This window comes from Perissodus microlepis, chromosome 6, assembly GCF_051167445.1.
Source record: "Perissodus microlepis isolate ML-2025 ecotype Zambia chromosome 6, ASM5116744v1, whole genome shotgun sequence".
NCBI classification, from domain to species: domain Eukaryota; kingdom Metazoa; phylum Chordata; class Actinopteri; order Cichliformes; family Cichlidae; genus Perissodus; species Perissodus microlepis.
This window is the reverse complement of record NC_140466.1, coordinates 5052267-5070056: the sequence shown is the minus strand read 5'-3', so window position 1 is coordinate 5070056 and position 17790 is coordinate 5052267. Positions and strand designations below refer to the sequence as shown.

The following is a 17790-nucleotide window of genomic DNA, read 5'->3' as shown; positions in this document are numbered from 1 at the left end:
GGGCCGGTGTCCTGCAAGTTTTAGATATCCCCCTGGGTCAACACATCTGAATCAAACAGTTAGTTCATTACCAGGCCTCTGGAGAACTTCAAGACATGTTGAGGACTTAATTTAGCCATTTGAGTCAGCTGTGTTGGATCAAGGACACATCTAAAACCTGCAGGACACCGGCCCTTGAGGCCTGGAGTTCCCCCACCCCTGCTGTAAAACATGACAAGAATTCAGACATAAATCAGGTTTATTGAATGTGAAATCGTTTCTGCTTCCACCACTGATGTCAGAATATGTGAAAGCAGTCTGAAAACACACCAGCATTTATTTTTACTAATTACTTGATACACTAAAACACATGGGACAGAACAAGCACTACTTTATGAAAGTACTGGGCACACATTAGCACACCAATGAAACCAAAGAGAGAGGGGAAAAACAGCATACAGACAGAGGTTATATTTGTCTTCATGTTGAAGGACAGAGAGGATCCTGGTACTGCATCCATCAGGCTGGGTGCACAGCTGCCTTGGCTGCAGGTAGGTGGCAGACAGATACAGTTAGAGACAGAAAAGGAGAAGTGGATGGGAGATGATAAAGTTTTTGAGAAGGGTTGGGGGGGGGGGGGGGTAGTCAGTGAGGGGTAAAGGGGGTGGGGGGGGTTAATAAGCCATAATGAGCATCTGGATGTGGCAGTGCCAACCCACACCCAAAACCATCCTCATGTGGGCCAAAGCTAAGGAGGGGTCTGCTCTGCCCCTAGATTCTGAGCACTGCTAATTGGCTGCAGACAGAACCAGGGGGCCAAGTCGCCAATCAGGTAGCACTAGCGGCAGCTTCCCTCTCCTGTGTGTTGTGCCTAAACCCTCCCACCCCGTGAGCTTTAAAATCAGGGGAAGTCTGGCTGCTGATTCTAGACTTCCATCCTTCTGCGGTGGCCCTAGCCTCTCTTTGAACATCATTTCTGACTCACCTCTTTCTTCTCAGCTTCTTTTTTTTTTTTCAAATAGATTTTTGTTTTCTTTCATTTAAAAGAACTTTCGTTACATTTTCTGGTAGTCTCTCATTCCCTCAGCACTGTGGACTAGTGTCATCCTGGACTGAGTTTAACACCTGGTCTGTGAGAAACGCCTCTGTTCCCTCTTCATCACTAAGAACTGAGTCGTACTGTGCACTTCAGGTATGTATTCAGTCACTGAATATGCTCGCATGTGTATTTTGTTTTTCTTTGTTGCCACCTTGTGTTACTTTCTGAAGACTTTTTAACATCCCCTAAAATTCCACATGTTATTGTGTCCGTGTCCAGTCCGCGTGCAGACTGTTTGTAAAGTTGTTCAAACTCAGTCAAGTTGGGACACACTTAGTGGAGTGCATGCCGGTGCCTAGAAATAGCACCGAGGACCTCCGCTGCAGGGCCAAATTGGCTCTCTGGTTTGTTTTGTGTGACTGATGAAGCATATCTCTAAGCTGCAATTTTCTAGTGTGTTTGATCGCGAAATAGAGAAGTGGCAGAAACTGAAACGATGCCGGGTTCTAGTGTAGTGTCAGAGTGTGATGACTTTGAATTAATTTTTAATGCTGATGTTGTGTTTCATAGAAGAAAGTGTTATGGGGATTTATACTGTAATAACGATGTGTGTGGGCTGCTTTAATAGGCAGTCCGCATTACGTGCAATTTTTCTTATTTGGTCTTCCCTGTCTTCTCTTCCTCTCATCCAAGTTGTTCCTAATTCTCTCAGTCAAAGTTGTCCTCGCTGGATTGACTCTTGAGCCTCATGCCACGTCTGTGTTCTGATATTACTTTGCAGCTGCATTCTAAGCGCTGTATCCGCTTTTAAGATAAATAATTTTACGCCGGTAATATCCGTAAGCACTCTCTCGCTCAGCATCACAAAGGGGTTGGGGACGTAGGAGCGAAAGGCTGCAAACCCAGAGCGCGCTGGAGAGCCAGTGTGACGGAAAAGTACTGAGAGGCTGACAAATTAGATGCGTGTATTGGTGTCTGCGATGGGGGCGGAAGGCGGAGGCATGCGAAAAATGCCACTGTGACAGGCGTCTGCACATGAGAATGTAAAACAATGTTGGACCAAAAAAAACCCCAAACAAAACAGAAAAACAGAAAGAAAAAAAAAGGCAGCAACAGGTCTGCTCTGTGTCAGCTGAACCCGCTGCATTTAGCTCACGGCAAAGCGCTGATGTATCGTGAGATGCCCGACCTGCAGTAAATCTGCTGTGAGTGTTAAATGTTTGTTGTTGTTGTTGTTTTCTGCTGTGTGACAACTAAATTTAAAAAGTTGTGTCATTTTAATTTAGTTGAAATGAGACATAAAATAACGTTGAACGGAAATTTGTGTTTTTAAAACGCAACAGGTTTTTCAGGTTTGGTTGCTGTTTGCTTGGAAAAATGAGTGTCGACATATCAAACGGCTGTTCAGCAGCACAGCAGTTCATCTGTTTAACGCTTCTTTCTGTATTTCTGTAAGCTGACACTAATCAAATGGGAATTTTTGGTGACTTGTAAGTGGATTTCTTTTCTGCTTTTGGTTTGCACCATAAAGAAGAGAAAACACGACTACAAAGTATATCCAACTTTGAAGATGTGATTGTGTTGTATGTAAACTAATAACAGATTAATGTGTGTATAGATACACTGCAGTGATAGCTACAGGCCCTAATAATAATAATAATAATAATAATAATAATAATAATACATTTTATTTATAGGCGCCTTTCAGACCCTCAGGGTCACCTTACAGTAACACTCATGTCTGCGCTGTATTCACACTTAGGCCAGGTAGCAACAGTAATGGAAAATTACCAGTGATGAGTCGGCAGCCTGCTGACGTGACATTTATAGCAGAAGGGCTCGATGCCGATATAAAATGATGAATACCGTTCATTGTGTGAAAAGGGTCATTAGAGTGGTTTCTCAGTGAGGCATGAAAGTAAGGCTTCTCTATAGACCTTGCCTTGAAAGTATTCAAGCCAATGATAAATGAATGTTTAGCCTATGTAATACGATAATAGTGACAGAGAGACCAGTTTGCAGTCTGAAGGATTTAATATTTTATTTTTATTTTTATTTTTTTAAGTTCATCCATCCATTCTCTTCCACGTATCCTTTTCAGGGTGGCAGGGAGTGAGAGGCAGGGTAAACCCTGGACAGATCACCAGTCTGTCACATTAAAAAAAACAACCATTCACACTCATGGGCAATTTAATCCCCACTATGGGAGGAAGTAGTAGTACCCGGAGAGAACCCACGCAAACACGAGGAGAACATGCAAAGTCCACACAGAAAGTCCCTGGCCTGATGGTGGAATTGAACTCAGGACCTTCTGGCTGTGGGGCAACGATGCTAATCCCCCCCAACCCAACCCCTTTTGTAGTCATACATATGAATTAGTTTAGCTTTAACAGCAAAGGCCAGTTTTAGCCTTGTATGGCTTTTAGCTCTATATATAGCAAACATCTGATGATAAAAGTTGATTATAGGTTGCTTTGGCGAGAGGACTCTCAAAGTCTTAGTATAAATAAACTGTTACTTACAGCTGCTTAATAAATTTATTCTCATATCAAGACATCTTTTTTGAAACACACAGTTTTAACATTAAGTGTCATTTGTGTACCAAGAAAGGTCACACGCAACTTCACAAATATCAGATGTAAATCCTGTTGGCAGACCATTTGTTTAGCAAAAGGTTTCCCCAGTATTCTTCATCTCAGGCCTCTAGCATGTTCTAACATGTTCCTCTAGTACTTTTCCTATAGTAATAATTTCCTGGTTCTAGTAATCGTTTTTTTTTTTTTTTCTTTATCTGCCCCAGAGGATCTAAGGACCAATGTGGTTCCTAAAAGTTTTAGAGGTTTTTACTTTATCTTCTGCAGAGTAGGTACTCTAAAGTCCAGGCTTTCGTGAGATTGGACTTCAGTGCAAGGAAATGCAACAATTTGCTGTGGGAATTGCTGTGGTTGGAATAGTTTTGCATTTCCAACTATTAGACAGCTATTACTTCACTCCAGAGCTCCTGGAAGATGTACAAATAGGAATAAGTAGTCCCTGTTTGCACCAAAAGTGGCGCATTGCTCTTAAACCATGCTCCAAGTCCACTGCTTAAGCAAAGTGGACTGGGAACACATGTCAAGTTAATGTGAAGTTAAATTAAGCCAGCAAATGAATTGCAGACCAACAGTATCTATTGGTCCATGTATGGATACAGACCCTAAACGTGCAAGTAGCATCCGACATATGGGCACTGGATGCTGCTCAGCAGCTATTATTAGAGCTTTAGTTACATATTATGACAGCAAAATGAAAGAAATGCATGTGACTGTGTGCTGCGTAAGCTGACCTGTCAGGAGTTATTAAAAGAAAGCCAGCTGGTTTTTTGTTGCCTCTTACTTAACAGAGTTTAGTTGCCTGGTTGGGAGTTGCCTACAGCACACATATCTTGGCATCCTTTCAGTTGGACATCATTTTAGTGTGATCCAGGATCAAATACGAGCTAAAGTCAGCTGGTGTTTTGTCCATGCTTTCAACAGTGAACAAAAAAAAAGGAAACAGAGTGAATGATGTCAATGTGAAAAGTGTAAATATGTGAAATAATGAATTTTTGCTTTTGCATTTGGACCAGAGAGGTCTGTAACATGAGAGTGGCCAGTCTTGCTAAGAAAAGGCAGACGATCCACGTTACTGGCCAAGTCCGTAGGGGCACGATATTCAGAGGGCAACGAAAGTCTGTGTAGTAAGCAAGGCAGACATACTGGGATGCTTTTCAACTCTAAAGTAGGTCAGTAAACATATATTCGAAAAGAGGGACTCCAAACCTCTCACCGGTCTGTGAAATGTCTTGCATGATCTGATTGAGAGGAAAAGAGCCGGTTGAGAAAATAGTCTGGTCGGTTAAAATTGGCTTTTTAAGGAAAAGGATTAACTAGTATAAATCTTCCCAAATCCCATTTCACCCAATATGAAAACAGTCATATAAAACCCCATACATGTCCAAGGACAGAGTTCTAAGCAAATTGAGCTGCTGCTCAGTACCTAAAAACAAACTTCACTAGTTATGGTGCAGATGTTTTAGGTTTATTGCATGCTGAATGTTAGTCATACAGCCACAGGTGGTGTCTATCTCCGTATACACACATTAATACATATCAGAAGAACTCATAAGACATTTGTTATTCTTCACACTTCACATTTTCATTCAAAGTGCCAGAAAGAGTTGTATTTCTAGCCTGGTATTCCTCACACAGTACAGAGGCACCGACTCAGATGATTCAGGGTTGTGTTTGCAGCCCTCTGTTCTCTTTAAACCTTTACAGCTTTGCATAGAAAATATGAGCACTTTAATGTAGCAATGATGCAGTTTGAACCCAGCTATGTTTGCTATGTATAGGCAATAACAGTGTGTACAAACACACACGCGCACACTCGAACAACAGGAGGAATAAAACACACGGGCTGTGTCAGTGCGCTTTTGAGGCTTTAGTGGACTCTGACAGCGAACCAGTAGCCCGCACAGCCCGTCTCCACCTCGCTCATTCCTTCCATGCTTCCACGTAAACACATTTTCCTAAAAGAAATTATTTTTTCAGCTTTAACTTGCACCAAAATTCTTTTTTTCCTCTTACATATTCTCTCATGTGTGTATATAGGCTTCTTTTTTTTAAAAAAACAATTATTTCTGAATGAAAAACTTTTAACCAATGAACTGGCTGTGTTTAAAATAAAGGAGTTGGTTTATAATAAGAAACATTACTGCTTTACTGTGATGTGTTCAATAATAAAACTTTAGCGCGTCTATGAGTGAGAGTCAGTTTTTAATTTTTTTCAAAGAAGGCTTCGGTGCAATGCCCTCTCACAGTAACTGCACACACACACACACACACACACACACACACACACACACACACACACATATTAATGTGGCTCTCAGATGTGTTCACTTCCCAATGTTTGGGGTTGAAATTCAGGCTACTCAACCACTGAAGACGGGGGACAACATCTGTCCACCATCTTCATCAGTGCTGCCGAGTGTTATGGTGAGACCCCTTTCACCTCTTTGACTCTTCATCCTTCATGCCCCTTGCCTCTTATTACCCCCCCCCCCCCCCCCCTTTTGCACCAAGAGCCAGGCCCTGAGATGCTACTGCTCCTTTCTTATGTTTTTGTTTTGTTTGTTTTAAACTCTAACTTTTTTTTTTGCTTTTTTAAAGAGGCACATAGTTTCTTTCCACTTTGCTCAGGTTTCATTAATACAAACATATCCTTCTGTTTTCTTTTCATTGCGCTTAATTTCTTCCTGCACATTATGAATGCACGTTTTTATCAGATTCTTCTCAAGTGACTTTTAAATGTATGCAAACGTGGCTCCTCCCCCATCTTCCTTGCGCTACAGTCCTGCAAATATTTATTTATACAAAAAAGAGAATTAGATGTGATTTATTTGTATTTTACAATTAAAAGACCTGCAAGCAGCATCTGCATGTTTCCTTTTGAAGCAGTTGGCGACTCAGTTTTTCACCAGCCTCTGATGTCTCTCTACAGGACACAAAAGTAGTTCAAGATGGCTCTCAATATACCAGGCCTGGTGGTGATGGCGCTGTTTTACCTGCTCATCTTGGGCACGGGCATCTGGGCATCCTTGCGTTCCAAAAAGGAGGAGAAAAAATGCACAGGAGACGGCATGGAGATAACTCTACTGGCTGGACGCAAAATCAACTTACTAGTTGGTATCTTCACACTTACTGGTAAGGCAGTCAGATGGTGTGAATATATATACACTGAGTCTTTTGTATAGAGCACTAAATTTTGATCTTTGAAAGTGGTACATGAATAAGACAAGTGAGTTGTTTTTCTTCGTCCGCAGCTACATGGGTTGGTGGAGGCTTCATCCTGGGTATAGCTGAAGCAACATACAACCCAACACTAGGCGCAGTTTGGGCACTCATGCCTGTGCCCTATGTCCTGACCTTCTTCTTAGGTGAGTGGAACCCACTTATGAAACAAGAACAAAGAGAGCCACAGCAGGACGTGTGCAATTCAAGTACAAAGCACTCAAAGCACGCTCTGGGTCGATTAGAATAGAAGCGTGTCCGTTTGGTCATGCAGGTATTTTTTACATGATTTTAGTTCAGGCTTCATTTGATTGGATGCAACTGTGCAGGTCGGATTGGTGCTTGTTATCCTCACATTCCAGGGGTGGACTTTTAAATAGAAACAAAAAGTTGATGTCAGCTTTAATGAGCCTAACAACACAGCTTAGCCCCCTCCGGTGTTTGGAAGAAGAAAGTTTAACATTTGTATGCTTCATTTTACACCCAGGAGGAGCTAATGAAGGTCCTGTGGTACAATGACCTTTGGGTACGAGAGGTGCTATTGTTAGAGGAAGTCAGGGCACTCAAAGAATGCTAAACTGAAAACTATAAGAGAACTATGGAAATATGATAGAGATGTGAGCAGCTATAGGTTTAGTATTTTAACCATAATCACCTTAAGTTATCCACAGTGTGTAAAATGCATTAATAAAATGAGTGTCTGTCTGCAGCAGAAGTGTTACTGACCACCGTCCGTGCAATTCCCTTTCCCGCAGACCCCGTTTGACTGCACCAATAAAAGTGTTGCTCGTGTTAAAAATAGTACTGTAGTAAATCAGTTTAGGATTTTAGCTGGAGGCAACAGGTGCAAACAGATGAGTTTACCCCTAAGCTTGGGTTGCCTTCTTGTGAATTCACCAAATTGACAAACTCAGCAGGGCATCCGGCATCCATAAACATTTGTGACATGTTTAGTCATCGGCACTCGGGCACCTCTTTCACAATAGCCCACAGATCGTGAGAGTAATGTGAACTGGAGCCTCTTATCAGGAAATACAACATGCCTCATTGTTGGCCTTATGGCCCCATGGGTTTGTCTGAAGGTGTTTATTATGCTATCTGGAGGGAGAACTTGTTTTTTTCTATTGTTCAAAAGCGTTCATTCTTTCACTCGGCCACTAAATCGCTTCCTTTCTCTCTCGTTAATGAAAGATATGTGTAAACGATGTATCCTAAACTTGACAACATTTTCAAGGAAGTAATCAGATGTGTCGCTAAATCCCTTTCCTCCTCCTGCAGGTGGCTTTTTCTTTGCCAAGCCAATGAGAGAGAACAAGTATGTGACAATGATGGATCCTTTCCAAAAGAAGTATGGGAATGTCCTTGCAAGTGCACTGATCTTTCCTGCACTGGTTGCGGACGTGCTGTGGGTGGCACGCACACTTGTCAGCCTGGGTAAGTTACTTCACACTTTATAAAAGGTCTGGCAACATAATGTGTACACACATAATTGTGCAACCAATAGAGTACATGGTAAAAAAACAAAAAACAGCAGGATACTGATAGTGGATGCTTTTTTGGCAAACAGCTTGAATGCTGTAAATAATTCAGAGGAAGGAAGCAGGTGGAGAAAACAATGCTATAAGAAAACTGCAAACAAATGTTATCAGTGAACAGCCGACTTTGTAAACAGTCGCTGGCTTGTAACTTCTTCACCAGGTGGTAACTTAGCTTAAAGAAGTTTAAAGAATGGGTGAAAAACACAAAAAACACACAAAAAATAGAATTATAAGGTACACTACTTTGGGTAGAGTAATGTTATCACTTTGTCCTGCTCTTGGTTCGATTTTGAGGTTCGCAATAGTTTTAAAGTTAACAGAAGACGATACGTTAGCATCTCAAAAGTCAAACAAGTAGATAAGCTTTGCATTTTTAAAACAACTATGCCTTTTTTAGAAGGACCAGCTATTTATACCCTGCAATATCTGAACAGAACATTTCTCAGTTTATTTATGCTACTTTAGCACCAGCATGCATGCTAGTTATAATCTAGTTAGCTATACAACTCAGTTTAAAGTCAGACTAACTCATTTAGCTTGAATAATTAGCTACAACAGGTATCTGCTAGCAACATTTGTAAACATCCTGATTGCTGGCTGTAAATAAAGGCCTTGTCTAAAATGAAGGATTAATAGCCTAAAAAATGTAAACACCAGTGTTGCTAATAGTCCGTGTCAAAAAGACGAAAAAAACGAAACGTTGTAGAGCGAACCAAGCACGCTGCTCTTGTGCACGGCTGTGAGGTCATCCTAGCGGCTCTGCAAAGACAAATGTTGTCCCTTATTATAGGCACAATGAGGATGAGTGACTAAAAATAATTGCAGCTCTGGGTTATTGTTGTTACATAGTGTTCACCTGACTTATTTGAAGATTAATGTGGATCTTTGTATTATTACTCATGTTTAGGTAACAATTCTATTTCTATCAGTCATATGATCTAAAATCTCACCACTCCTGCTGGTAGGGTCTCTTTGTTTGTTTTGTTTTTTTAAAAGAGTAAAAGTTCACATACAAAGTTTGATGATGGATTGAATTTACTTTGAAATGTTCGTAAAATAATGGGAATGGTGTGACTTATTTAACCTGCTTGTTTGGTAACATTGTTAATACTGTTTTGATGGTGTCCTGTGTATGTGTGTGTGGTACGTGCTGAGATGATGAACGCAAGTGTGTGTGTGCGCGCCTTTGTGTGTGTATAATGTTTTCCTTTGTGTTTTTTAATGTTGTTTTCTTTTCCAGTGTTATTTGAAAAGGGGGGTTAGACATCGAGCAGCCTTTTGATTGTGAAAGGTGATCAATTATTCCAATCAGATTGCTGTTTCATTAGAGACATTTTCCAAAGTTTGTGCCAGTTGTGACTAACGGGTAAATGTTACATGCTGAATTAAAGTTTAATGCCTGTGTGTAGTTTAAAGATTTAAAGAGAAGCAGCGAAATCTAATGAGATTTGTTTGAGTCACTTTAAGCTGTGCCAGTGCTCCATAAAAGGACTGGTGGGGAGGCGGGAATGCTCCTGGGCCTTTTATTTTTTTCAAACCTACAAACTGATATAGAATCAGGGGACACCCCTCCTTAACATGTCAGTGTAACAACGTCCACCAGTGTTTTTTTGGAAATGTTATGCAAACCTCCCTGATGTGCATGCATCACATGCGCACACACAAACACCTGATACTCCAGAGAGTGCTTGACCCACCAGGGCGATGTTGCTGAGTGACTGTATGTGTGTATGTATAGCATAAACCGAGCTGCTTTATGCTTGAGCGCGTGTGTGTGTGTGTGTGTGTGTGTGTGGGTGGGTGGGTGGGTGGGTGCTTAACTAAAAAAAAAATGCTTTCGATGTGCTGTCGCTTAGCAGTGGAGTATCAACGGCACTGTCACGGTCCAATTTCTGCCAAGAAGAAATGTGGAACAGGACAGTTTGGAAGGGGGGGTGTGCCTGTGTGTGTGTGTGTGCGTGTGTGCATGCACACATGTTTGAGGTTTGTAAGTGGGACAAGGATCTAATAACAACCTGGGGGGTGTTTGGGATGCTCTTTGCCCCTGTCCATCCCTGGTGCTGTTCATTAAGCCCCAGAGGCCCCTGGATCTCATTCCACCTTTCCTATTCCTAAATTTAGCATTGAGGGGAAAGGCACAGTTCAGCACAGAACGCATAAGAGCTCTGATACTATATCTGGAAAACAGGCCATCCAGGAATTATTTACGATGAAGTGACTGTGCTGCATCATGTCCCACCCATTGCAGAAGTGTCAGACAGTTTCAGAGTTAACGCCAAAATGTTAAATGAAGCCTAAGTGCAAAATAAAATGAACACCTGTATAACAAACCTTCCTTTGCAGGGCCACAAAGTCTTAGATAGCTGACACCTAGTCCAGTCATTTACATTTTCCAATAAGAACCTGATAAAGTCAGAGAAATGGATCGTATTACAAAAAAAATACACAAATAGGGTTAAAGGTCAATCTAAAGCGTTCATGTCTCATGTCTCAGTTCATAATGATGCAAAGCTAGTGGGGAAGTTGAGACGGGGTGGTAAAGAAGGGGTGGTCAGGTAGCTGTAATGTGGGTGGGGTGAAAGGTCAGCGGGGTGGATGGTGCCGATCTGACACTTCTCTGTTTAAGGGCATTGTTGTGGTGTGGCTGCAGGCTGCGGCTGGGGGGACCCTGGCAATGTGGCAGAAGAGACGGTGAAGGTAGTGATGTTTTTGCTTGTCTTGTTTGAGTAACAAGATCTCTCTTTTTTTTTTTTACTCACCTATTTAAATGTACTTGTTTCATTCCTTTTTTTTTTTTTACACTTGTTTCACACTAGAACACACTTCTCCACACCTCTGTCTTTAATGTTTTTCTTTCAAATGAAACATAATATTACAAAGGGTGCTAACTCGCCCAAACAAGAGGGTGAACCTGAACATAGTGGAGTCACAATCAATAGGCTGCCTTCTTTTGTGTTCCTCTATGGTTTTTGTTAGTTTTGTCATCATCACTTTTATGTTGTAGCGTTGCTTAACATAAGGTTTAAACCAAAGTCACCCATGCTTAAGCGTAACTGAGTTAAACGGCTACACATGTAATGTTGCTCTTATGAGTAATGTGTTAATACTGCGTCTCTATATGTGAACAGTATAACCAGACAATGTTTCTCATTAGAACTTAAAATAAGAGTGGATGTGGTGTGTGAGAGAACGTATTTAAAGAGAGACTGAGAACCTAAAACCATCTAATTAAACAACGAAAGTGAGAAGCTGCATGTAAACATAGATACACTCATCTGTACCCGAGTGTCCGTCAGTCCTCCGATGCTCATCGCTCTGCTCTGTTGTTCCAGGTGGAACCATGAGCGTGATCCTGGACCTGCCCTATGTCTACTCCATCATCATCTCCTCAGTGGTGGCCATAATCTACACACTGCTGGGGGGGCTCTACTCTGTGGCTTACACAGACGTCATCCAGCTGATCCTCATCTTCATCAGCCTGGTGCGTAACCGTCTACTGATATGGCAACGCCGGGGCTCCCGCTGAGAGACAAATATTATTCAAGCATGTATCCTATCAGGTTACTTGCTCTGCTGCATGAAAGAATATAGAAGGATAAGATTTCAATATAGAGTCAACAGGTAGCTTATTAACAATGCAAACTGGTGCTATTAAACCAGGCTCTGGTTTCAGTAGCTTATTTGAAATTTCCATCACTCAGTTTTCAAAATGGCTGCCATCCAGATAAGCAAATAAGATTGTTGATGTTACAGCTGTCAACTGCTAAAAGGCTGCTATGTAGGCGCGTTCATGTACCACCGTTGGGAAGCCCCATGTTTGTCAAGGCTCTGTCTGCACGCTAAGACTCCACGTCACACCCCCAAAAGTTGTTATTGTCTACCTTTGCAATGGTAGATCTCCACATTTGTTCCCAACGGCAACTTAAGGACAACCAGCAGCCCTCGTGGCACCGGCATGCTAGTTGTTAGTCGAGCAATTCTGCAGCTGGAAATGAGCAAAAAATGGACCTGAAACCTTTTCCCTAAATGCTGATTAAGCTTAAAAGTTTAGAAACTGATGAGTAGGCTTCCATCACGAGCCATTTAATATCTGTGCTTTGATCTTAATATCACATAATCTTCTGCTACCAGTGGTGTTTTCAGAGGTTACAGAATTTTCCATTCTACAAAGAACTTCGGGTCTGTGTTGACTTGAACGTTAAACCATTTAAGTCTGCAGACAGAGAAGATTTTATGTGATTAAGAATGTCCAGAACAGCAAATGAATTGACTGTTTTTAGTTGACTGTATTTCACTCAGAATAAAAAACCCCGGGGGAATAAAATGTGTTGACGTCCTCAGTGTCTGATGAAAAATATCCCCTGCTGAGCTAATAATCAGATCATCTGTGTTCTTGCTTGTGTAAACAGTGGGTGTGCGTCCCTTTCATGATGACCAACCCTCACTCTGTGGACATCTCGCTGACGGCATACAACGCAACTTTCCAGGCTCCTTGGGTCGGGACCGTGGAGCTCGATGAGGCGGGCAAGTGGTTTGATGACTTCATGCTGCTGGTGAGTGTGAATGTTATAGAACTCATACGTAGAAATGGTACTCAACATTGTTTTTCAGCAAAGCAAACAAGTTAAATTAAACTTGGCCAAGCATAACAGCAGTGGCTTCACTACAGGATTGATCTTGTCCTGTTTCACAATCCAAGCCGATTCCTGTCATCGTGTCTGAACTGTGTGTGTGTTTGTGCCAGGCTCTGGGCGGTTTGGCCTACCAGGCGTTCTACCAAAGGATCCTGTCCTCCTCATCTTACACCCAGGCTCAAGTGACCTGCTTCGCCTCTTCGGCCTGCTGCCTGGTGCTCGGTATCCCCTCAGTCCTGATCGGGGCCGTGGCTGCATCTACAGGTAAAGCCTCTAAACTTGCACCTGTGGAAAATTCCTTCATCAGCATTCTTACTGATATGATTGTGTCCATCTCCTTAATGGGGAAATTTGATCTCCCCTGCTTCCTGCTAGATTGGAACTCAACCTCTTATGGATTGCCCACCCCGTACGAGCGTGACCAGGCAGGATCCATCCTCCCCATCGCTCTGCAGTACCTCACACCCCCCTACGTCTCTGTCATTGGCATTGGGGCTGTAGCTGCCGCTGTCATGTCCTCCATGGACTCGGCCCTGCTATCCTCTGCCTCGTTGTTCTCCTCAAATATCTACAAGAACATCATCAGGAAGCAGGTGAGTGTTTTTTAGCAGCACTAATCGGATTGCTAAAGCAGCAGTGTGTTCTGCTCTGTTGCATTGAGGCAGCATTATAATGTCTGTGCATCCTTTTCTTTTAACTACCTATCTTAACTCCAGGTCATGGCAACTGGAGCCATCGTAGCATCATATCAACCGTGGACAGTTTACCAAACAAGCATGTGGTTTTGTACTATGCAGGAAACCTCACTCATGCACAGAGGTGGTGGGGATATTTAAACTTAGAACCTTCTTACTGTGAGACGACACCACAGCACCAGTTTGCAGTGTCCTATTACTACTTGATCTTGGTCTGAAGGTCCATTGTGCTGCCACCTTCAGGTGTAATACAATGCCATTTTTGTTTATGTGAAGGAAAAGATCCATTAGGGATCAAATATGATCTTCCAGAAAAGGCGTGTCAGCATCTGCTGCTCAAGAACACTTTGTTCCTAAATGAATCATCCCAGTGGTATGGACAACTGCGGTAATGCTGATGAATCATCCAATAAGGAGGCTTCATTAATTCAACTGACAATGCCATCTTGTTAGTCATAGATCAGCAGCTGTAGTGCTCACCATCTTTTGGTTTTGCTGAATTTGCCGACTTTAATTCAGCAAACTGTCTTCATTTATGCTTCTCAGATGGTAAAAACATCCCCCCATCTTGCACTGTCATCACCATAACGGTCAGCGTAGATAAAACACTGTTACTGGTTGACGTAAAACATTGTTTTTCATGTGCCAGTGGCAATTTCACTTCATAAGAGATTTCATTTTCTGGCATACTGTGGAGATACAAATGATGATTCACCAGGATTAATCATCAATTTCTTTTGAAAAGGCATGGAACACAATGTGCAGCCATTTATGCAGGAGATCTGTACTTAAGCTGTAATAATCCTTTCATTTACATTAACATTTAAAGAAACAAACAGCATGAAAAAAAGTTCTTAACTGTGCAGAAAGAATTATTTGAAAGCAACGACCTGTTTCATTATTTCAACTACACCCAGTGTTTCCTACAGTGAGACTGTTCACTGCTGGCGTCTCGCACAGTGGCTTAGATATACAGCGTCTTTGTAAGTGGATCTCTCACCTAGGAGGGCTCAACAAGCTGTATGTTTATGTAATGTATTATTTAACTCTGTCTGTCTGTCTTGTCATTTCCTCTGCTCCTTCAGGCTTCAGACTGTGAGATGCAGTGGGTCATCCGTATCTCCGTGGTGGTCGTGGGTCTGGCTGGCACCGGCCTCACCTTCCTGGACAGTAGCGTCCTGGTGTTCTGGCTTGTCGGCGTGGACATGTCCTACACCATAATGTTCCCTCAGCTGGTCTGCATCCTCTTCTTCAAGGTCTCCAACGGTTACGGCGCCATCGTGGGCTACATAATGGGGCTCGTCATGAGGATCCTGAGCGGCGAGCCCCTCATTGGCCTCCCACCAGCCATCCAGTTCCCCGGCTGCCGGCTTGACAAGGAGGGAAAGCTAACCCAGTACTTTCCCTTCCGTACCGCCATCATGCTCATCTCTCTAATGTCTATTCTCCTTGTTTCATTGTTGGCGTCCATCATTTTCAACAAGGGCCTGCTGCCGGAGAAGTGGGATGTGTTTAATGTCAAATGCAGGCAGAGAGCAACAGCCAAGGTCGCACACATTAAGAGGACCAACTCAGAAAAGGAAGGGGCTGCCGTGGCCAAGCAGCTGCTGGACACCACCAGCTGCTGAGAAGTCTCACAACGAGGGGGAGAAAGGGTGGGCGCCGGCTGGAGGCATGTTTGTCTGCTGGCTGGGCATGATTTCACAGAGGGGGAACAGCAGCAAAGGCTGGTTGCTTTATACAGTTTGTACAGCACTGCTGACACAACAGCAGCAGATATGAGCTGAGCTCTCTGGTACCCGACCTATGAGCTGTTGTCTTCTAAAGAAAATACAGTAAAAATAACATAGGCTCCCTGGTTAAAAGCCATAAGCCTGTGTCGTATAAATAGCCACAATAATAACATTCACACAGACCCAGAATAAAATGTTGCAGTTTGTGCTGCATTCTATTTAAATCATTAGTCATTACTTAAAATGGAAACAAATTACATACAGTTCATTAAAACCATTTCATTTTTTCTTTTTTTGCTACAAGCTTACAGTAGTTCACTTTCACAAGCACACTTTGACAGGTTGAGCTGCTGCCCAGACCTGAATTTTCCTTTCCTAACGACCACCAGCACTGTGGTAAAAAGACACTTGCACAAAAAAGAGACTTTGCACAAAAGGAATAATCAGTCCTCCAGAACGTTGACGATTATAACAACACACAAATAGTATGTTGTTATTTATTAACATTTCACATAATCATATGATCTGCATCGCAGCGCTGTGCAGCGGGTGCCACTGCCTTTCCTCTGATTGTCAGCAGGACGCGGCTCTTTCACATAGAACAAAGAAGTGTCACCCTGAGAACAAAGAACGAGTGAACATTTTGCACAGCTTCATATGAGAAAGATGTTTAGACCGTTCATTTCATCATCATCTCCTTCCTTTATTCACTAAGGCTGCCTCAAGTCCAATAATGCAGCAACAGCAACTCTCCTCATCTTGCTAGTTAGGTTAATTTTAAGTCAGCTGATAAGCTCGGCTGCAGTGCAGTGCTGGAGGTGCTGATGTGTGAGAAATAATAAAACTCATAAAATGGCAACAGAAACACTGATGGAAGTGACACCGACACTATCTCGTGCTTTTTAAACGTCCCATTTTTTCCTCCCCCCTACTTGTCTGCTGAATGATGAGTTTTGCTGTAAAGAAAAACAGGGGGAGATGAAACTGTACACCCGCTTCGCTCAAATGCATTTCACAAAATAACTGAGTGTAGCAGTTTATTCCACGACTGCGCAGAGAGGTCGCCCAACATCTCCCTCGTTTTCCTCCTCGCTCATTCCTCTTTCTCACGTTTTTTTTTCTTCTCCAAGAGTACGGGAGAAGTGCCTTTCCCTTTTTTTGTTTTTAACATACTGTCGTTTTTTTTTGTAACTGTATGCAAAGCTGTAGTTTACTGTGGGATCATTTTTTCTCTGAGGCAGTGCAAATGTTTGCAGCTAAGATTCAGAGAATTGAAAGTTTTACAGCAGTACAAATTCTACTCCCTTTTATTAATGATTTGATTTTTAAGACTGTGTAATGTTTTTTGTTGTGTGTTTTATGTGCACTAGATGCCTGGTAGTAGCAGGAAGCCGTCCTCTGCCATGCTGTTGCCTTTGATGTCACTGGAAACCTGTTTTACTAAATTGTTGATTGTGTAATTCACAGACTAAAACTTTCATATACGCTAGTCACTGCTCTTATACTTCATAGTGGTATTGTTGTTTTTCAAGTATACAAAACGTTACATTTTTTGGCTTCTATCCAACAGTGTGAATGTGAACGAGCCGTCAAAAAGAAGAAAAAAAGCAAAGACAGATAAGGACATGCAGGATATGATGCATGTGTCTTTTTATACGTGCGATTGTGATTCCTACTTGTATTATTACTCTTGTGCTGTAAATTCTGATCATAATTTGTATTTCCACACTTTCTATTTTTTATCAGTTGTTCGTTTATGTGCAGAGTAGAAAACTTTATCTCAAGTTAGCAAAATAATATATAAATTCACCTTTGATTTTGCAGAACATGAATATAAATATAGAATTTCAACAGGTGTTGATGAACTTTCGAGAGCACTGATTGTGAACACGTGTGGAGAAACTGTACGTGCCTACATGAGCACTCCTGTCCCGACAGCCTCAGATTACGTCCACATGACGTGATCTGAAAGGAAACTCAGCAGCCATCCTCGGGAGGCTGTCTCCGGTCCAGTGAAGGGTGGCACAGCCTTACAAAAAGAACGTTTTAAAAATGCTGCGTACATTTGTCGTGGCTTTCATTTCAGTTGCAGGTTGGTCAAACAGCTCTAAAAGTGCTGGACAGTGGTGTTTGCATTACAGTGTGAGTTCTATATTGTATTTTGTCCCCTAAACATGTATTTGGTTTTATACTATCATGCATGTCATTTACTGAGTTGTTTGTATACTGAACTTTTGTGAAGACTGTTCTCTTCTTGCCATTTGGCAAGGTCCTACTTTGTCATCGGTTAATGTAAATCCGCATGGGGTGATGTTCTGTCAGAATAAAGGATGAAACCAAATTACTGTCTGAATCGTCT

General features: G+C 42.1%; 1 protein-coding gene across 3 annotated transcripts; it reads left to right on the top strand.

Moving 5' to 3' along the window:
- The first annotated feature begins 921 nt into the window (after window positions 1-921).
- Window positions 922-17772, top strand: LOC146384887 (high affinity choline transporter 1-like). Of its 3 annotated transcripts, none has more exons than XM_084930326.1 (9): window positions 922-1171; window positions 6542-6744; window positions 6864-6977; window positions 8110-8265; window positions 11702-11850; window positions 12779-12922; window positions 13114-13267; window positions 13379-13596; window positions 14784-17772. In XM_084930326.1, the coding sequence occupies exons 2-9, from the start codon at window positions 6561-6563 to the stop codon at window positions 15324-15326; spliced, it is 1662 nt and encodes a 553-aa protein (XP_084786452.1). In that variant the 5' UTR covers window positions 922-1171; window positions 6542-6560; the 3' UTR covers window positions 15327-17772. The 3 variants fall into 3 exon arrangements, with proteins under 3 accessions (XP_084786452.1, XP_084786451.1, XP_084786450.1); XM_084930325.1 differs by having other exon boundaries at window positions 922-2223; XM_084930324.1 differs by having other exon boundaries at window positions 922-6036.
- Window positions 17773-17790: the final 18 nt, after the last annotated feature.

Coding starts and splice junctions, on each gene's coding strand:
- LOC146384887 (XM_084930326.1), top strand. CDS start 6,561: ATGGCTCTCAATATACCAGGCCTGGTGGTGATGGCGCTGTTTTACCTG. Junction 13,268..13,378: donor GGCCGTGGCTGCATCTACAG/GTAAAGCCTCTA, acceptor GCTTCCTGCTAG/ATTGGAACTCAACCTCTTAT. Junction 13,597..14,783: donor AGAACATCATCAGGAAGCAG/GTGAGTGTTTTT, acceptor CTGCTCCTTCAG/GCTTCAGACTGTGAGATGCA.